The sequence below is a fragment of the Xyrauchen texanus genome, chromosome 38 (assembly GCF_025860055.1).
Source record: "Xyrauchen texanus isolate HMW12.3.18 chromosome 38, RBS_HiC_50CHRs, whole genome shotgun sequence".
Lineage (NCBI taxonomy): Eukaryota > Metazoa > Chordata > Actinopteri > Cypriniformes > Catostomidae > Xyrauchen > Xyrauchen texanus.
The window spans coordinates 496,858-518,715 of record NC_068313.1 but is presented as its reverse complement, the minus strand read 5'-3'; the positions used below and the strand labels follow the sequence as shown (position 1 = coordinate 518,715).

Sequence of the window (21,858 nt, the reverse complement as noted above, 5' to 3'; positions counted from 1 at the left end):
ATATACTGAAACTTGTTTAAAACCCAATAGTGAGGACATTTTAGGTGGTCCTCACTAGAAAAAAAGGCTAAAATCAGCCTAATCATGTTAGCTTTTAATCTACTGATGTCCACAGGTTTCTGTGAGGGTTAGTGTAACGACTTTGAGGAATGAGGAAGCGGGAGACGGCAAATCCAACTCAAAGGTAAATTTATTCTTCACACAAAAACACTCTAATGCTATATATAGTGGGACTAGCAGCAGCCAACACACTCAAAGCTTCAGCTGAGCTCTCCCCCCCTCTGGCCCCTTTTATTTCCCCCGTCTCTTACTGCGAACTAAGAAACGGCAATTACCAGATATTCATCTCAGGTGACAACAGTTAGGTTTAGTGGTAGGGTTAGGGGATCGAATATATATTTAGTTTGCTATGAAATCAATGGAATTCTATGAAATGTCCTCACTAATATAGTGAAACAAACACGTGTGTGTATGTGCTCAATACGGTAAAAGAACTTCTGTCTATAGCATCAGGGAGTGCTACAGCTGCATGCAGACAGAGTTGCATTCATTTATTTGTTTTTTTTCAATGCATCACAAATACCATGAACTCAGCAGCTTGAGTTAAAAAAGTAAAAAAGCATCCCAGTCTGTGACAGGTTCATGATGAACCTGTATATCATACAGTCTGATATAAACAATAGTTGATGTCCCAGAGACTATCTTGGCATTTACCCAGACATATCTGGGCTTAAACCATACAATCTCACAAGCAACATTCATGTACTGGTTAAAAGAAAAAGTATATCCAAAGTCTCATAACTTAAGTCCCTTGATTTAAGACCACAATGAGAGTTGTTGGTGCAATTCTCCTGACAAATGTAAAAAAAAATATATAAAAAAAATACAGAGACAGATGAAAATTTTTATGTTGCCAGCATTTATTTACTTTCACAAAATAAAACAAACAAAGAAGTTGTTCTCTGGCAGCATGAAGTATTGCAGCACCATGAGCAAGGTCAAATGACTGTCTGCTCTTGCACACCCAGCTGCCATGGGCGGAAAACACCTTTATAAACCTTTAGTTTATACCTACAGAGGGCTCATAGAACTCATAAAACCCTAAACAATTAACAATATTACTCAAACTAATAAGCTTAAAGTTTGAGTATCTACAGTAAAAAAAAAACATTTTCTACTCACTGACTATGATGTTATGGATGAATGAATAATAAATAAATTACTGCACATATGTATCACAAAGGACTTTTTAGGGAACATATAATGGGTTGCCAAGACTAGAGTGTTAAACAATGTGAATATTTATTTCTAATGATGCCTTTATTCGTAGCCATACATTCTAGGGACTTAAAGATATTGAGGATACAGTTAGAAGAATGACTGATAATTTTCACATTGCACACATTGTTTTTATTTGAATACATCGCATCTGGTCAGATGGACACATACTGTGTAGTCACAGCCTTTTGTAGAATCTCTGTATCATATTCTTACATCATACAGTTTCACTGATGATCTCTTTCCAACTCCAAACGCAGGATATAGAGATTGAGTGAATGTGGTGTGGACTCTGTGGATGAGGGTCAGTGTGTCAGAGACATTGTAGAAGGACAGGATTCCTGCTCTGTGATCAACATACACTCCTATTCTACTGTAGCTGGTGGCTTCAGGGAGTTTAGTCCCTTTATTATTGTGACCAAATGAGTACCTGGAGGGAGAACAGGACAAACTCCAGGACTGATTATTACATCCAAACACGCACTCATAACCATCTCCCTTCCTGCTGATGCTCTTATATGACACTGATATACCCACACCATCACTCCCACTCCACTCGATCTCCCAGTAACAGCGTCCACAAACACTTTCTCTACACAACATCTGACGCCAATGATTAAATCTATCTGGATGATCAGGATACTGCTGGATTGTGTCAGTGTAAGTAATCACTCTGTTTCCTTCAGACAGACGGAGGTGTTTATTCACTGTATTTGGATCCACTATCAGCTGATGAAAATCTGATGGAGATAAAAAAAAATGTTAACAAGTTGGTCAATTTATGCACTCATATAAACCCCCCCCCCCCACCACCACAAAGTAATTATAATACTGTAAAGAAACTAGAGTTGCACTTTTGTTTTTATGTATGTGTGTTTTTAGTGTATAGAATATATACATTTCAATCAGAATATATAGTTGCAAGTCAGAATATATAAATATAAATTTGAATATATAAATATTCACAGCTGTTATAATGATCAACTTTTTCAACAAAGATGCATTCAACATTTGATAGGGAAAAGCCTCGCTTCCATCAGTAAGCACAATTCAAAAATCTACAGAATTACACACATTTCTAATGCATGACTTTCTGATGTACATCCAACCACTACAGTCAATATCGTTACCATTGAAAGGCAAAGAGATTTCCTGAGGTAAGAGTCAGCACACAAGTGTGGGTTATCTTTTGGACTATAGGTGGTGGTTTCTCGAAACTGCTTAAGTGTCATCAGGGCATGATATCAATGATGCATGCCGATTTGCTTTGAAATCTGACAATGTTTTTAAAAGATACATCACTTTTTTATAAAATTCAATATGACGGAGAGGCAATAGAACTGATATGAGGAAACTTGGTATAGTTGAAACTCTCATGATTCACAGAATCCACATACACCAACCCAATGATTTTAGGACATAGTGTTCAATTTTTACATTTTTGACCCATAGGTGACGCTGTCTCCAGACTTTGCATGTACCCTCGGATCATGATCCTGATTATCCAGACCAATAAGTGTCTTTTCTGCTTTACAAAATTGAAGGCTGGCCACAACATGGAGTTTTTAAAAGACCAAGCACATTTCCATTTACAGCTGGCAATCCATTAAGACTTCTCATGAAAGACATAATTATATTGATATGGTCTTCAATGTGTCTCAAGACTCTTTTTAAAATACACAGATCCTTGTGAAAAGCGATAAAGGAAATTTTGTGATGAGTGACGAAGGACACATTGGGCTTCCAATCCCTGGCCACAAGAAATTGATGAAGCAGAAAAAAAAATACATAAACACTTGTTGAACGTGGAAAGCTGGCTGATTATGACAATCATATTGTAAAACAAAAAATGATATTAAGCATGTTAACTATTTAAGTCAGATATGGAAAATTAGATCTTTTCTATCAATTAGCCTGATCAAAAAGTGATTTTATAAAAATATGCTACAAATATTTGTGGCACAGAAATTTCACAGAAACACATTTCAGCTTAACGGAATACTAATTTTCTTTTCTTAAAAAAAAAGCTTATGTTTATGGAGAAGCACTTACAATGGAAGTGAATGGGGCCAATTTTTGAAGGGTTTAGAAGCAGAAATGTGAGGCTTATAATTTTATAAAAGCTGTTACATTAATTCTTCTATTACAATTAGTGTATTATTTGAGCCGTAACATTGTTTGTATCATAATTTTTACTGTCGTTTTAAGGATTTACAGTGTTATGTCATCATGGCAACAAAGTTGTAAAATTGGATAGAATATAACACATAAAAGGAAAATAAGCAATTTTCTCACACTAAACGTCTAGGTTACGAATGTAACCTCCGTTCCCCGATGGAGGGAACGAGACGCTGTGTCGGAGAAGCGACACTAGGGGTCTCTCTTGAGCACCGAATATACCTCTGATATATGAAAAAAGGCCAATGAGAAGTTGGCAGCTAGTATTTGCATACCCCGGACATACGGGTACAAAGGCGAGGCAAATACTAGAGTTCATTCAGGATTTTTCTGAGGAGCCGGAAATGGTTCGGCCACTACAGCGGCTCGGCTCAGCGACGTGGCCGGGAAGGACACAACGTCTCGTTCCCTCCATCGGGGAACGGAGGTTACATTCGTAACCTAGACGTTCCCCTTCTGTCGCTCTCTCCACGTTGCGACGGAGAAGCGACACTAGGGGTCCAATTGAAATTACGCCATGCGCTGAGCCGTGTACGTGGTCCGACACAGGAGCGGGCAGGTGTTTTTACGTGCCAGACGACCAGCTGTATCAGACTGCACATACCCTTCCCCAATGCCCCACAAAAGTCGTCAGAATCCTTTTGGTTACCCTGACAGGGGAACAAGGCGACGCTTGCCAACCTGGGAACGGGCCAAGCCTGGCTGGGCCTCTTTTCTCTCTATGTTTCTCGCATAGAGCAATAGACAGCCGGGGCCCTTACACGCACTGAGGGAAGGGGGTCTTACCCAATTTCCTATTCTTTCAGAGGGAAAAGACCCTGCGGAGACCACCCCTACCCAGCTGGGGAGGTAAGGTGGTGAATACATCACATGTGTTTTTAGGCGACACGTGGAAGTGGCGCGGTGGTAGATCCAGCCTCAGTGGGGGGGGGGTCCGCTCGTAAGGGGACCGTATCACGGAAAATACACACAGGGGGAGTCCGCATAGGAGTCCTCACCCTGTGGAGCACCTATTCCAGTACAGGGTAGATTTGAGTACCCGCAGTGGATTGGGTCGGCAAGTTCCTCCGCCGAACTGCGGACCCACGAGGGCTAGGGAGGAATCGACCAGGGATTCGAGTTGAGTGGAATCTCTTGGGAAATAAGACGCACAGTTTTACCTCAGCGAGGGAAAGGGCGTATATGCAAGCGATTCACCCGGTCAGCCCATCAGCGTGTTACCGAGTTCTACTGGCTCGGACCTGAGAAAACACGGGATGAAACTGACTCAACCCTGAGATTATAGTATCTCGTAAAGGTGTTGGGTGTCGCCCAACCCGCTGCCCTACAAATGTCTGCCAGGGAGGTACCCCTGGCCAGTGCCCACGAGGACGCAACACTAGCGGGGGGGCACGGCCTGAGTGTGATAAGCCAATGAAATGGCATCTACTACCCAGTGGGAAAGCCTCTGTTTGGAGACAGCGTTTCCTTTCCGCTGTCCCCCAAAGCATACAAAGAGCTGCTCAGAACATCTAAAGCTCTGCGTGCGGTCCAAATAGGTACGCAAAGCACGTACCGGACACAGCAATGACGGGGCTGGGTCTGCCTCCTCCCGGGGCAGCGCTTGCAGGTTCACTACCTGGTCTCTAAAGGGAGTGGTAGGAACCTTGGGCACGTAGCCCGGTCGCGGTCTTAGGATCACAGAGTGTCTGCCGGACCGAACTCCAGGCAAGTGTCGCTGACAGAGAACGCTTGCAGGTCCCTGACCCTCTTGATGGAGGCGAGCGCGATCAGCAGGGCAGTTTTAAGAGAGAGGGCCCTGAGTCCAACTGATTCTAGCGGCTCGAAGGGAGGTCTCTGGAGGCCCATGAGGACTACCGAGAGGTCCCAGGAGGGGAACAGGCTTGGCCGGGAGGGATTTAATCGTGTCTACGACAGTAGGTGGTAGGCCAGCTAGATCTTCCGCGTCCCGTCCAGGGACCAGACGTGGAGTTTCCAGAGGTCTGGATGCAGATGCCAGAGCATGCCCTGCCCCTGAAGGTCCTTCCTCAGGGGAATTTGCCAGGGAGGGGCTGTTGCGAGGAGTACGAGGTCCGAGAACCAGGCCCGGTGGGCCAGTATGGAGCCACTAGTGTGACTTGCTCCTCGTCCTCCCTGACCTTGCACAGCACCCGTGCAATAAGGCTCACTGGGGGAATGCGTACTTGCGCAGCCCCGTGGGCCAGCTGTGTGCCAGCGTGTCTGCCCCGAGGGGAGCCTCTGTTTGGCCATACCAGAGCGGGCAGTGGGAGGTCTCTCGGGAGGCAAGCAGGTCTATCTGGGCCTTGCCGAATCGTTCCTAATTCAGCTGGACCGACTGGGGGTAAAGCCTCCACTCTCCACTGGGCAAGCGTTGTCGTGACAGTGTGTCCGCTACTGTGGGGATGTGAGTGGCACGCAGTGACCTGTTTGGCGGCATGCAGGGTGATTATCACACGGTGCGTGCCATGGCGCCATGCTCGTCTCGGGACTCGAGTCTGAAGCCAGTGCTGAAGCGGTCTCATATGCATCGACCCCAGCGGCGTGACTGCGGCGGAGGATGCTATATGCCCCAGGAGCCTCTGGAAGAGTTTTTAGAGGGGCCGTTGTGCCTGGCTTGAACTTTGCGAGGCATTTCAGTACCGACTGTGCACGCTCGTTGGTGAGACGTGCAGACATTGAGACTGAGTCTAACTCCATGCCGAGAAAGGAGATGCTCTGAACCGGAGTGAGCTTGCTCTTTTCTCGGTTGACCTGAAGCCCAAAACGGCTGAGGTGTTTGAGCACCTGGTCTCTGTGAGCGCATAGTAACTCTCGGGAGTGGGCCCGTATGAGGTCGTCGAGGTAGTTGAGTATGCGGATGCCAGCTTCTCGGAGTGGGGCAAGGGCTGCCTCTGCGACTTCCGTGAAGACGCGAGGGGACAGAGACATGCCGAAGGGGAGGACTTTGTACTGAAACGCCTGCCCGTCGAACGCGAACCATAGGAAGGGTTGGTGTTGCGGCAGAATTGAGACGTGGAAGTACGCGTCCTTCAGGTCTACCACTGCGAACCAATCTAGGTGCCGGACGCATGTTAAGATACACTTTTGCATGGGCATTTTGAACGGGAGTTCAACCGAGCAGTGCTCGGTTGAAAAAACTCGCAAGTCCAAGATTGGTCGTAAGCCGCCGCCTTTCTTGGGTACAACGAAGTAAGGGCTGTAGAGACCCTTCTCCATTTCGGTTGGGGGGACAGGCCCTATCACATCTTTGCGCAGGGATCTGGCATGTTCGCCGTCTACTGCGGAAACGGACGCCCGCGAAGAGGGGGGCGGGGCCTGGCAAACTGAATTGCGTAACCGAGTCGAATGGTCCGGTACAGCCAGCGTGACGGTTGGGCAGTGAAAGCCATGCCTCCAAACTCCGTGCTGGGGGTACCAAGGGGACGAGTATTTTGGACGTACCCGGCGGGGGCTTCACAGCGGAGCGAAGCAGGTAGTGTGGCGTCGGGAGGCAAGGGTGCGTCCCGAGGCTTTGGTGCTGAGAACAAACTCGAAGCACTTACCTTGCTCCGCGCCCGGCAGGGGGCGGGTTCGTGACTGGAAGAGGAGGTCCGGTTGTAGGCGTCCTCTAGACTCGTCAGATCCGGCCGGCCGGGGGACAGTCGTGGGGCTGAAGGCGGACTGTGGCCGCGTCCAGCATGCCGGGACTGTTGAGGCCTGGCGGAAAAGTGCCGTGAGAACAGCATTTGCGGGCCAGGTGACCCAGAGACAAAAAAGGAAATAGCTCTATTATTGAGAATGTGAGTACCATAGCCCCCGTTAGGGGGAGCGGCAAATTAAATTAATTCAACAAAAGATTCTCCTCCCGTCCCCCACCGGGGAACGGAGTGGTCTTACCAGCTCCGGAGCTAACGTCTCGGTCTCTGGGTCGGTCATCTCAGGAGCGCCTGGGAGCCTTCCGGGTCCTCGAGGGGGTCCGTGAGATGAGCGGGCGTCCATCTTCCGCGGGGAGCTTGACGCCAGGGCTGAGAGCTAAGCCCATGTTTGTTGAGGCGGAGCACCGCTTTTCTTTCTTTCTTGAAAGCCGCAGGAGGACGGATCCAGAAACCGCATCCAGAAACTACACAGAGGCGGAAACCCATCTTTAAAAAGACGCGTCCTGAAAAGGACGTTCAACGAAAAGGCAAGGGAAAGTCTCACTCTGTTCTGCCCAGGATATGGGCAGTGGGGAGTTTGTGCAGTAATTCTGAGCACAGGTTCTGTTGTGAATACATCTTTCATGTGAATTGTATGGTATGGGCATTGAAATTACAGTTGCCCAAGTAATAAACTGTTTCTGTAAGTCCTGTGTGCTTCTTGGAACCACTTCACTGGTGTTAGAATGGGGATCTGGATATTTTGGAGTTTCAAAAACACTCAAGCATGTCAGACAGAGCTTTACTGAGGTCTAATGAGGAGAGATGTTGAACATTATTGTCAGTAATGTGATGGTTTTACTGCCCGGCCAGTCCCATGCTACCAGCAGCAGTTCCCAAAAGGGTGCCCTACGGAAAGAGTGGGAGTTAATATAATGGGTCGCTTTCCTTAACACAGTACACTGATTTCTGCTTCCGGTGTGAGAACACCGTGCGCATTTGGCTGCCGCTTCAGATTTGGACTATTTGTTTGTGTATTTGTTTCAGTTTGTTTTTCTTTTCATTTATTAGTCTGTGCATAAAGTTAAATCCTGTTGGCTTCTGGATTTATAACATGTTTGGAATTGGATTCTATGCCTTTCTTTATGCTCACCAGAGAAAAACAGCATGTACCTGCCATTGGAGTCTGGACAGCTCACACTCCATTTCACGGGTATGTCGCTAGCTCTTTTTGTCTGTTATTCACCTCTCTTGGCATGGGTATTGAGTGAGTCTCCACTCTCTTTTTCACCTGTGTCGACAGTTCTTAGAACGGTTGGGTTGCCTTCCTCTCGATAAACTGTTAGGTGTAGACTAGGCACGGTCTGGCTACAGCGGTATGGTTGATTGATGCTGCTGTAGCTGGTATCTCGTGACTGTTTTTGCTCTATATCTCGTATTTGAACATGTCTTGAATTTCATGTTTTAAAGCGTTTTATATCTTCTTTGCTTTTGTCCTTGGCATTCATGCCATAAAAAAATCGTACTACTGATATCACGGCTTAGAGTCTTAAAGTGCCATCCGCATTTAGACTCTGAGAAATATGAACTCTGACGTGAACTAGGAATCCTTCGGCGGCCGTGGAATATCCATCGCTCACCACGGAATCTCAAATCTAACTATCGCTCATCACCCACAGCACTTCCATCAATGTGGACAAAAAGACAGTGCTGTAAAACTGATGCTCAGTTTTGATGAAACAAGATGCTCAAACTCACTTTCATAGAGGCATTTAACTAAAGATGATCACTACTCCACATCAAAACACTTAGGGTTTGTTCGTGAGGATTTGGCACTATGAACTGTCACTCTCTAACGGACAAAGTGTCAATTCTCAACGAGCTCATCACTGATAAAAAACTGGACATGCAACTGCTAACTGAAACCTGGCAAACACCTAATGACTTTCTACAACTAAATTTGATTACTCCCCACGGATGCAAATATTTGTCTAAACCCTGACATCATGGAAAAGAGGGCGGACTATCTGTTGTTATCGAGATGGTATAAGAGCGGTTTTGACTGAATTTCATAATGTCACATCTTTTGAATATCTGGCTCTCAAGATTGTTGGTGAAATTCCTCTCATTGTGTTATTGATTTACGACCTCCAAAGTATCAACGTCACTTATTCTCTCTTTGTGAAATACTCACTCTTGCCTCACTCTTGCCTGTGCTACGTCTCCCCATGTTATAATGCTTGGTGATTTAAATATCCATGTTGATACTGACTGTTCAGATACAACTGAACTCATGAATGTTCTTGAATGCTTCAATTTAACACAGCATATGAATTTTTCTACACATACCCATGGTGATATACTTGACTTAGTTTGTACATCAGGTCTTAATAATGTTTCTACAACTGGTACACAAATTGGCATCTCAGATCACAAACTTATAGGAATCCTCAGTCACTGATCAGTCACTCATCATCTTGTCAGTTGGACCCTGTCCCAACCTCCCTTCTTAAACAATGTGAGTCAGTCATTTCAGCACCAATTTGGCATATGATAAACACATCTCTTGCATCTGTCATTGTTTCAACTGATCTTAAAATTGCAGCCGTATCTTCCTATTTCTAACATGCCTTTTATATCTAAACTTCTGGAAAAAGTTGTAGCCTCCCAGTTACAATTGCATCTTGCAGAACAATCTCTATCTTCCCCTACTCCACAGCACTGATACTGCTCACTTGAAGGGTAGTAATGATCTGGTTTTCTTCCTACCTCACTAACAGACAATATTTCATCTCTATTAAGAAAAACAAATCATCTACTGCTCCTCTCACTCAGGGTTTCCCCCAGGGTTCTGTACTGGGTCCACTACTGTTCATAATTTCACGTTTTGATGAAACACATGCCATCAGCTCATTAACCTGTATCAATGATATAACATTTTGGTTGAACAGTAATTTCCTCAAATTCAATTCTGACAAAACTGAGATCATGATTTCTGGGCCACAAACACTTATAAGAAATATTGACATTTATGTCAATATTGATGGAAATCTGACCAAACCCTCTAAAACCATTAAGAATATGGGAATCACTTTCGATCCATCTCTTACTTTTGAAGCCCACATCAGAACCATCACTAAAACTGCGTTCTTCCATCTACATCACTGTAAAAAGCTCTTCGTTTGGGGCAATGGAGGAGTCAGGAAACAGCGAAGCAGGTTCAAGGTCAGTCTTTTAATTTTTAGCTTCACACACACACAATCGATGGTAACCGTCGTAATGAAAGTAAGTAATAATCAAAGGAAAGCACTATTGGCTTTTTGTGCTTGTAGGTCACTCTCTCTCTCTCTCTCTCTCTCTCACTCTCTCTCTCTTTGGACACTCGGCATGCCTTTTATGTCTCCCTCCTCATCACTATAACATGAGACAGGTGTTAGAGTTAATTATGAACCAGGTGACAAGCTTACCGCTCTCTCTCTCCCGCAGACCAAGTCCCCACGCCACAGTCACATTGCACGACTTCGCCCCATTCTCAGTTTGAAGGATGCAAAATCACTAGTTCATGCTTTCATATTATTACATCTCGACTACTGTAACTGCGTCTTTACTGGCCTACCAGCTAAAACTATTGCCCGATTACAATACATCCAAAACTCTGCAGCTAGAGTTCTCACTAACACCAAGCATTCTGCACACATTACTCCATCTTGTTTAGTCTTTACTGGCTGTCTGTCTCATGCCGCATTAAGTTTAAAATGAATCTCAACCTCATCACAAAGCTCTCAATGATCAGGCACCTTGTTATTTATGTGATCTGCTGTATCCATGCACATCAGCACACACTCTTCATTCTTCTGATATCCAAATATTTGTCTATCACTATATTTTGACTATCCACTTTTGGTGGGTGATCCTTCAGTGTAGTTGCACCTAAACTGTTGTGCTCTCTACCTCAGAGCCTCTTATGAATTAGAATTATGTAGAGTTTGTCTGTGAGTAGGCATGTGTGTTTAAAAGGTGGTGTGTTTTATAGAAGGATGAAGATTTTAACAGCCTAAAAATCATGACTCTACTGGAACAGTTTAAGAACTGCTTGCTTAAAGGGTAGAGGAATTTGTGTTCCAGGAGGAGGAGTTGGAGGCAGAGCAGGAGGAGCCACTGGAGAATGAACGGGCAGAGCCATTGGAGAAGGAGTGGGCGGAGCTGCTGGAGGATCAGGGATTTGAGATTCAGGAGGAGGAGCAGGCAGAGCCGCAGGAGGAGCAGAGGTTTGCGTTTCAGGAGGAGCCCGAGCCACTGGAGTAGCAGGGATTTGAGACTCAGGAGGAGCCAGAGGTGGAGCGGACGGAGCTGCTGGAGAAGGAGCAGGCGGAGTCACTGGAGGAGTCTCTGGGTGTGCGGACCGAACTACTGAAGGAGTCTCTGGGAGAGCGGCTGGGACCACTGGAGGAGGAGTGGGCAGAGCTGTGGAAGACTCAGAAGGTGGAGCCGTGGAAGACTCATAGGGCGGAGCCGTGGAAGACTCATAGGGCGGAGCTGTGGAAGACTCAGAGAGCGAAGTCGCCATGGTCAGGAGTGCTGGCAGTGACAGGGGAACAGCTTCTGTGGCCTTGAGACACTAGCTCTGGGATGGACGAGGCTTGCAATGCTGGCTCTGGGACAGACAAGGCTTCAAATGCCTGCTCTGGGATGGACACAGCTTCAGGAACTAGCTTGTTGTGCCGTCTGAAGTTTGATTGGGATGAGGAGGTACCTGAAGACTTAGCAGCACAGTGGCACAGATGGCTGGCTGACTTACCTCTGCTATCAGTGCTGACCATACAAAGTCTTAGACCATCAACTCCAAGTTGTTTGTCAGCAATCCAGCTCCATCACTTTTCTGATGCTTCAGAACAGGCCTATGGTGCCGTTTTCTATGTCAGGATCAAGACATGCACCTACTAAGCCAATTGTGTAAAGCCTTGAAGTACGAAGTGGTATGTTTGGGAAGAGATAAAATTTACTACGATGCCTCTTATTCCCCCCCACAGAAAGACGAACATGAAACTATGACAAAAATAGCCTTGTGTGAGATGGGCAGAGGTGCCAAAGATGATAGAATGAGCAGAGCCGCTAGCAGAGGCAGCCTCATGGGAGGGTCCACTTGGGGGATAGGAAACTGGGAGGTGGAGGTAGAAAACAGAGAGTGGAAATAGGCACTGAAGGGACAGTGGCGGTTACGGCCACATGGAAATGAGCTCTTGCGGGACCTGTTATTGCACTGGAGGGATCTGCTATGCCCGAACATGGAGGCCGTCGCCGTGGTCAGGCAGGATCGTCCCGGGCAGAGGAGTGAATCCAAGCCATCTGGCCCTGACATTAGGCCCTCCTCCAGATGCAATTTGTTAGATAGGATGGGCCCGTGCAGTGAATGGGCAAACTCTGTAGGAGAGGGGCTTTGGGAAGCAAGCCAATCCTGCGTTTAAACGGGGGCCCTCATTACGATTCGAACGGGAGAGCCCTTGATGCGTTTTTTAATTATTATTTAAATATCCCCCCCGCCCCCCCCTTATTCTCCCAATATTGAAAGCCCAATTATCAATGTGCTTTTAAGTCCCAGTTGCCTCCGCATCTGGGACCGTCAGCCCACACATCTCATCACGTGGCTTGTTGAGTGCATTGCAACAGAGACATAGCGCATGTGGAGGCCTCATGCCATCCACCGCAGTATCCATGCTCAACTCACCACATGCCCCACCGAGAACAAACCACATTATAGCAACTCTACCCTCCCTAGCAACCGAGCCAATGTTATTGCTTAGGAGACCTGGCTAGAGTCACTCAGCAAGCCCTGGGATAGCGAACCACAGGGGTGGTAGCCAGCGTTTTTAATGTTTTTATAATTATTTAGTTACTGCTCAATTTTTTACTGGTTTTAATGTCTCTAATGTTCAGAAATTAAGATATTTTATGTGACTAAGTTGTGTTGTATGTGTGTTTTTTCATTATGACTTACATTGTAAGAGTTCCATCCTGGTTTTGGGTTCATTGGTGGGAATAATCTCAATGTATGTGACTATGGGAATAGTAAATATCAGAAAAATTACTGTAACATTCCATTTAATTTTTAAACAACTTTGAGATTCTTCCATGAAGTTATATTATGCAAGTTGATGTTATTGATTCATCACTGAAATATCTGAATATCTGATACTTTACCTCTGTCAGATATCTTGTCAATGTGTTCTGTGCAGAAATCCTCCAGTTGTTGTTTCAGTTGAGAGACAGATTTGATCACCTCATCAAAAGACAGGAGAGAACTGACAGTGATGTTGGGTAAGACTGAAAATCCAGAAGGTTTAGAGAAAGACTGCCAACTCTAAAGAAATACAAATTTAAAATACAAAAACCTTAAATCACCTACAATTATATGTTTACTGTGAAGATTATATTAAATTACAGTACCTATATGTGTTATGACCCTAGTTGTTATGTATACCCTGTCTTGTTTCACTGTTGCCCTTTTGTTTGCCATTTTTGTCACTTTTGCAATTCTTAGTTTTCACTTTAGTCCCTTATGTAACTCCATAGTCCCCTTGTTAGCGTTCGTGTTTTCTGTCATTGTTTTCACCTGCCCTCATTAGTTTGCCTTTTGCTTCTGTTAATCACCTTGTTATCTTGTTTGAGTTCTGTTCGTTCATTGGCCCCTTTTTCCCATGTTTATGTATTTATACCGTTTCTTTGTTCAGTCCTTGTCTATCATTGTTTGATGTCAGCCTGGTGTGTGTTTCCTTCCCGAGTCCTCTGTTTGTTTACATCGTGTTTAGTTAGCAGTTTTTTATGTTTGATTTCCCCATTGTGGGTTGTTCCTTTGTGTTTATCTGTTTTGTTAATTAAATAAAGTTTAAACTGCGTTTGGATCCGCATCTCCTCGTCTGCCTCGTTGCTCAAGCTTTACAGAACGATAGACCACACATGGATCCAGCAGCTATACGGGCCAAATGCCGGCTGCTCAACTTGCGGCAAGAAGACCAGCCTTTGGTAGACCACGCTCTCTACTTTCTCCTCCTGGCGACCTTTACGGACTTCCCGGACTCCGCATTGGTGTTTTTTTTAAGGACAGCTTAAATCCCTCGCTGAGGGAGCGGGTGCCACAGGCAACGCCCGGCTGCACTCTCCGCGACTACCTGGAGACGACCCTACTAGCGTGCAGCTCACCGCTCCCTGTCACACCAGCCTCACCTGTCAGCGAGCAACCCCCCACGCCAGTGGCTTCTCTTGAACCTGCACAGTCCACTTCGTCTGCCCGGAGGAGGAGGAAAAGACAGGCTTCCGCCTCCTGGCCCACGCCTGCCCCGGTCTGCGAGCCAGAGCCCACGCCTGCCCCGGTCTGCGAGCCAGAGCCCAAGCCTGCCCCGGTCTGCGAGCCAGCGGCCACGCGTGTCACAGTGAGCGAACCAGCGCCTACGGCCTCTACCGTCAGCGAGCCTGAGCCCTCGTCAACCACGGTCAGCGAGCCTGAGCCCTCGTCAACCACGGCCAGCGAGCCTGAAGCCACGCTGACCAGGAACAGCATCCCAGCTTCGCCAGTCGCATCAGCCCGGAGGAAGAGGAGAAAGGGAGTGGTCTCTGCACTCCAGCCTCCGCCTGCCGCAGCCCCATGCCCTAAACCCCCCTTGGCTCTGCTCTCAGCGCCCGGCGAACCCAAGCCGGCACATACCACGGTAACCCAGCCAGAGCCTGTAGCCTCAGACGTCAGTGAGCCAGTGCCAATAGCCTCAAACGTCAGTATGCCAGCGCCTGTAGCCTCGACCGTCCCTGAGCCAGCGCCTGTAGCCTCGACCGTCCCTGAGCCAGCGCCTGTAGCCTCGACCGTCCCTGAGCCAGCGCCTGTAGCCTCGACCGTCCCTGAGCCAGCGCCTGTAGCCAGGACCGTCCAAGAGCCAGCGCCAGTGGTCATGCCCGTCCTAGAGCCAGCGCCTCCCGAGCCTTCCAGGGCTCCGCCTCCCGAGCCTACCAGGGCTCCGCCTCCCAAGTCTCTCAAGTCTCTTGAGTCTTCCAGGGCTCCTCCTCCCGAGCTTTCCAGAGCTCCGCCTTCCGAGTTTCCCGAGCTTTCCAGAGCTCCGCCTTCCGAGTTTCCCGAGCTTTCCAGAGCTCCGCCTTCCGAGTTTCCCGAGCTTTCCAGAGCTCCGCCTTCCGAGTTCCAGAGCTTTCCAGAGCTCCACCTTCCGAGTTTCCCGAGCTTTCCAGAGCTCCGCCTTCTGAGCTTTCCAGAGCTCCGCCTCCTGGGCTTTCCAGAGCCCCGCCTTCCGAGCTTCCTGAGCTTTCCAGAGCTCCGCCTCCCGAGCTTTCCAGAGCTCCGCCCCACGAGCTTCCCAGGGCTCCACCTCTCAAGCCTCTCGAGCCTTCCAGGGCTCCGCCTCTCAAGCCTCTCGAGCCTTCCAGGGCTCCGCCTCTCAAGTCTCTTGAGTCTTCCAGGGCTCCGTCTCTCAAGCCTCCCGAGCTTCCCAGAGCTCCGCCCTCCGAGCTTCCCAGTGCTCCGCCTCTCGAGCCTGCCAGGGCTCCGCCTCTCGGGCCTCTCGAGCCTGCCAGGGCTCCGCCCCTCAAGCCTCTCGAGCCTCCCAGGGCTCCGCCTCTCAAGTCTCTCGAGTCTTCCAGGGCTCCGTCTCTCAAGCCTCCCGAGCTTTCCAGAGCTCCTCCCGAGCCTCCTGGGGCTCCGCCTCCCGAGCCTACCAGGGCTCCGCCTCCCAAGTCTCTCAAGTCTCTCGAGTCTTCCAGGGCTCCTCCTCCCGAGCTTTCCAGAGCTCCGCCTTCCGAGTTTCCCGAGCTTTCCAGAGCTCCGCCTTCCGAGTTTCCCGAGCTTTCCAGAGCTCCGCCTTCGAGTTTCCGAGCTTTCCAGAGCTCCGCCTTCCGAGTTTCCCGAGCTTTCCAGAGCTCCGCCTTCTGAGCTTTCCAGAGCTCCGCCTCCTGGGCTTTCCAGAGCCCCGCCTTCCGAGCTTCCTGAGCTTTCCAGAGCTCCGCCTCCCGAGCTTTCCAGAGCTCCGCCCCCTGAGCTTCCCAGGGCTCCACCTCTCAAGCCTCTCGAGCCTTCCAGGGCTCCGCCTGTCAAGCCTCTCGAGCCTTCCAGGGCTCTGCCTCTCAAGTCTCTTGAGTCTTCCAGGGCTCCGTCTCTCAAGCCTCCCGAGCTTCCCAGAGCTCCGCCCTCCAAGCTTCCCAGAGCTCCGCCTCTCGAGCCTGCCAGGGCTCCGCCTCTCGGGCCTCTCGAGCCTGCCAGGGCTCCGCCCCTCAAGCCTCTCGAGCCTCCCAGGGCTCCGCCTCTCAAGTCTCTCGAGTCTTCCAGGGCTCCGTCTCTCAAGCCTCCCGAGCTTTCCAGAGCTCCTCCTCCCGAGCCTCCTGGGGCTCCGCCTCTCAAGCCTCTCGATTCTCCCAGGGCTCCGCCTCTCGAACCTCTCGAGCCTTCCAGGGCTCCGCCTTCCAGGCCTCTCGAGCCACCCAGGGCTCCGCCTCTCGAGCCTTCCAGGGTTCCGCCCCCCGAGTCTCCTACGGCTCCGCCCCCAGAGCCTCTTGAGCCTCCTACGGCTCCGCCCCCAGAGCCTCTCGAGCCTCCTGCGGCTCCGCCTCCGGGGCCTCCTGCGGCTCCGCCCCCAGAGCCTCCTACGGCTCCGCTTCCAGAGCCTCCTATGGCTCCGCCTCTCGAGCCACTCAAGCCTTTGATGGCTCCGCCCTCAGAGCCTCCCGAGCCTCCTGCGGCTCCGCCTCTTGAGCCACTCAAGCCTTCGACGGCACCGCCCTCAGAGCCTCCTGCGGCTCCGCCTCTCGAGCCACTCAAGCCTTCGACGGCTCCGCCCTCAGAGCCTCCCGAGCCTCCTATGGCTCTACCTCCCGGGCCTCCTGCAGCTCCGCCTCTCGAGCCACTCAAGCCTTCGGCGGCTCCGCCCTCAGAGCCTCCTACGTCTCTGCCCCCAGAGACTCCAGAGCCTTCCTGGTCTCCGTTCCTAAAGCCTCCCACGGCGCCGCCTCCCTCGGCTCCGCCTCCTGAGCCTCCTTCAGCTCCACCTCCTGAGCCTCCCTCAGCTCCGCCTTCTGGGCCTTCTGAGCCATCACCTCCCTCGGCTCCGCCTCAGAGGTCCTCCTTGGCTCCGCCTCACGCGGCTCCGCCGGCCTCCCCTGTGGCCACTCCATCTCCTAGGCCACCAAAACCGGCCTCTGTCCTGTGGTCACCTCCCAGGTCCCCTGAACCGGCCCTTGGCCCACGACCACCTCCCAGGCCACCAAAGCCGGCCTCTATCCTGTGGCCTCCTCCCAGGCCTCCTGACCCAGTCCCTGTCCTGTGGCCTCCTCCCAGGGCTTCTGACCCTGTTCCCGTCCTGTGGCCTCTTCCCAGGCCCCCTGACCCAGTCCCTGTCCTGTGGCCTCTTCCCAGACCTCCTGACCCAGTCCCAGTCCCGTGGCCTCTTCCCAGGCCCCCTGACCCAGTCCCTGTCCTGTGGCCTCCACCCAGGCCTCCTGACCCTGTTCCCGTCCTGAGGCCTCCCCCCTGGCCTCCTGACCCAGTCCCTGTCCAGTGGCCTCCTCCTAGGTCCCCCAAACCTGTCCTTGCCCTGTGGCCAGCTCCCAGGCCTCCTGCACCTACCCTTGCCTGGTGGCCAGCTCCCAGACCATCGAAACCTGTCCCTGCCCGGTCGATACCTCCCTGGCCCCCCAACCCTGTCCCTTTGTGCCCCCAGGGACTGCCTAATGGGCCCCGTGGACTGTCTCATCTCCATTTGTGCCCTCGTGGACTGTCTCATTTCCCCCCCGGACTTCCTGTCTGCCCCTTGCACCTCCATGACCTGCCTGTCTTGCCCTCTGTGCCCCCCGGACTTCCTGCCTGCCCATTGTGCCCCCCTGGTCTGTCTGTCTGCCCATGTGCCCACTTGGACTGTCTATTTGCCCCTGGTGCCCTCATGTTGTTTTTGTGGGTTTTTGTCTTTTGTTTTTTGTCTTCTAGGATCGTCTGGAAGCCGATCCTTTGAGGGGGGGCTCTGTTATGTATACCCTGTCTTGTTTCACTGTTGCCCTTTTGTTTGCCATTTTTGTCACTTTTGCAATTCTTAGTTTTCACTTTAGTCCCTTATGTAACTCCATAGTCCCCTTGTTAGCGTTCGTGTTTTCTGTCATTGTTTTCACCTGCCCTCATTAGTTTGCCTTTTGCTTCTGTTAATCACCTTGTTATCTTGTTTGAGTTCTGTTCGTTCATTGGCCCCTTTTTCCCATGTTTATGTATTTATACCCTGTTTCTTTGTTCAGTCCTTGTCTATCGTTGTTTGATGTCAGCCTGGTGTGTGTTTCCTTCCCGAGTCCTCTGTTTGTTTACGTCGTGTTTAGTTAGCAGTTTTTTATGTTTGATTTCCCCATTGTGGGTTGTTCCTTTGTGTTTATCTGTTTTGTTAATTAAATAAAGTTTAAACTGCGTTTGGATCCGCATCTCCTCGTCTGCCTCGTTGCTCAAGCTTCACACTAGTTATCCCTTTCACAATATCTGTTCTGTACAAGCAATCATTGTCATGACATCATCAAGTGCTTTTGAGGTCTAATCATCTCTAGCATAATTTTTAAACAGCTGTTCTAATATTCGCCATTTGCATCATGTACTTCTTAAATATCTTAAGAATGTGCCAAGAACAAAAATTGGAATGCACAAGAAATAAATGTAAATTAAATTACATTAGATTTTTCCTGAAGAAAGTATGCAAGGTGAATAATGAGTGGTACTTGCACATGTCAAACTTTGCTAGATTGCTTTAAGTGTTTTGGATGGTTGCTAGAGCTTTGCTAGGTGGTTGTAATACTAAAATAATATTATAAAAAATAGTCCAAATCTCTATGATATTCTGGTATCTAGATATGACTCAGGTCACTTCTTAAATGCAAGTCTGTAGGAATTTTTTCACCGGTTTTAGCATCTGCCAAGTGAAAATCCAGTCCAGTCACTAAGAAATCTAACACAGTTTGAAAAGAGATGAATGTGGAAACAACAACAGCGGATATGCAAGTGAAAAATATGTGTGTGAGGAAGACAGGAGAGACCTGGATTTGTGTCAAGTGAATCTGAAGGAATATAAAGACATATTTATTTGTATACACTCCTGAGGAGAAATAGTCCACTATCTCATAACAGTCGTAGGGCTAACTACATGTGCATGCGAGCACAGTCACATAAAGTATACTTTGACAGGCTTGCATTCGACTGCAAGCAGATGCCAAGCATTCAGCTTCAGTGTGATGAATAGTAATGATGAGATGTGTTACCTGCAAGAACTGGATTTGATCATGTGTATGTGAAAGCTGCTCCAGCTCAGTGTCTCTCCTCCTCAGATCAGTAATCTCCTGCTCCAGTCGCTCCAAGAGTCCTTCAGCTCGACTCGCTGCAGCCTTTTCCTGATCTCTGATCAGCTGTGTCACCTCAGAGCGTCTTCTCTCAATGGAGCTCATCAGTTCAGTAAAGATCCTCTCACTGTCCTCCACTGCTGTCTGTGCTGAGCGCTGTTACACACACATTACAATCAGCTCTTACTGACACCTCACACAGTCTGTGAGTCTCAAACTTCTCTTTTCCTCTTCTCAAAACTCACCTTATGAGACTTCACAGCTCTTCTCACCTCCTCCATCTTTTTCTCGCTCTCCTGGATTCTCTGTTGGGATTTTTTCTGTGTCTCCTCCAAGTGACTCTGTTGATCAAACAAACTTCATTTATATATTAGAATTGAATGACACAAATCATTATTAACATATTGCACATTTCACAATCCATATTGAATCGGAGCAAAACACCTTAATAAGGGAAAGCTGAGCATCTTTAATAAGGGATTTAACTACCTTAGAACATTTTAAAGACAGACCTGCTATGAGCTCTAATTTAATGTAATTCCCCAATGGAAAAATCCAGATCCAGACTGTTGTGCTCTATGTGGCAGAAATAGAAACCAAGTAACCAACGAAATGTCGCTCATTGCAGATGTTGGTGAGAAGGACAAAAACACAAATAAAAAAGGTAGGCATTTAAACTGACAAATATTTACAACTATAAAAGCAACTTGAAGTCGTATAATGTCCCTGTGAGAGGGAGATATGTCAAATCTGAGCAGAGATTAACCTGAAACTACCAATGTGAGCGCAGACAATGAAGCACATGTGATCTGCCAATAATATGGGGCAACCTGCAGTAGAAATGGAAGCTTAAGCGATCATTCTCGCAGAGGACTCGTGGTGAGCCTTACATCATCCATTCATTCAATTCTGGAATCTCATCCAATCATGATCTAGCCTATGCCTTATAAGGTACCACAGCTGTCTTTCATTTTTCGTTACTCTGCATTGCTTTCACACACCGCCACCTCAACACCACCAGTTTAGGTCCCATCTAAAAGGGGTTAGCTCCTTTCCCCTGCTGTCATCGCCTTCCAGCAGGATCTAATACTTTGAGCGAGAATCCTGACGCTGAACCGTAGGACAGGGCTTACGCCAAGGGAAACCAGTCTATCACTAACTCGTGTTACTCCATACTATCGAGTGAGAGAAATGCCTATAGTGACTACAGAGATTTAAACTAATTGCAGTTGTGTATATTTTAACTTGGTAGAGAGAATGTAATGTGACGCTTTACACCTACTTAAAGCAAATGTAATTTAAATTCATACCTGCTTCGGAGTCCTCTCGGCTGCAACTGGAACAGTGTCATGGTTTTTGTGATCATCCATCATGCACAACATGCAGATACACTTCTGATCAGTACGACAGAAAACCTCCAGAAGTTTATTGTGTTGACGGCAGATCATCTCCTGGAATCGTCCTGTCGCATCCATCAGATTGTGTCTCTTACCTTGGAAGAGATTCTCATGTTGTTCAAGGTGATTTTGACAGTAAGAGTTCAGACACTCCAGACAGGACATTACAGCTTTGTGTTTTGTTCCAGTACAGGCGTCACACGCCACATCTCCAGCTTCAGTGTAACAGTGAGCAGGAACAGCAGTTTGGAGTTTTGTCTTCTTCAGTTTCTCCACCATTTCAGCCACAATGGTGTTTTTACCTAAAGCAGGTTTTGTAGTGAAGGTGTGTCTGCACTGAGGGCAGCTGTATACTTCCTTCTCATCATCCTGATTCCAGCAGTCTGTAATACAGTTCATACAGTAACTGTGTCCACAGGGAATGGTCACTGGATCCTTCAGTAGATCCAGACAGATAGGACAGCAGAACTGCTCATGAGCCACTGAAATACTGGCTTCTGCCATTTTACTGCATGTACTCAGAGACAGAGAGACACGTACCACAGCACTTTAGTTTCTGTTTCCTTGAAATGATCAGTTGACACAGTTTCCTGGTTCTGTGTTTGAGAGGCGTGTACAAAACAAGTTTGTGTTTTTACAGATAATGTTCACTAGGTGTCAGACACACGCTGGATCTTACTTCAATTTCTGTTTGCAATCAGTTCTCATGTCAGGTATAGTTTTTGACTACTATATCAAAAGATGTAGGGCCAGGGTTGGGAGGATTACTTTTGAAATGTATTCCACTACAGATTATAGAATACATGATGTAAAATGTAATTTGTAACATATTGCATTAGATTACTCAAGGTCAGTAATGTATTCTAAATACTTTGTATTAATTTTTTCACTTGTTTTGACTATAAAAACTCTGCCAGTACAGTAAGACCTGAAAAACCTAAATATCTTATGCAGTGCTGTTTCTAAAACAAGATCAATCTAATTGATACAAATCATATTCTTTAAGGTTTCATTAAATCATTCGATCAAGCCATCCGTTTGTG

The 21,858-nt window shown here is 48.1% G+C and overlaps 1 protein-coding gene across 1 annotated transcript; it reads right to left on the bottom strand.

Moving 5' to 3' along the window:
• Positions 1-917: 917 nt before the first annotated feature.
• LOC127631917 (tripartite motif-containing protein 16-like protein) lies at positions 918-21,380 on the bottom strand. The gene is made up of 6 exons (XM_052110324.1): positions 20,729-21,380; positions 19,664-19,759; positions 19,341-19,574; positions 13,269-13,428; positions 13,066-13,125; positions 918-2,018 (listed from the first exon to the last, which is right to left on the bottom strand). The coding sequence occupies exons 1-6, from the start codon at positions 21,317-21,319 to the stop codon at positions 1,483-1,485; spliced, it is 1,677 nt and encodes a 558-aa protein (XP_051966284.1). The 5' UTR covers positions 21,320-21,380; the 3' UTR covers positions 918-1,482.
• Positions 21,381-21,858: the final 478 nt, after the last annotated feature.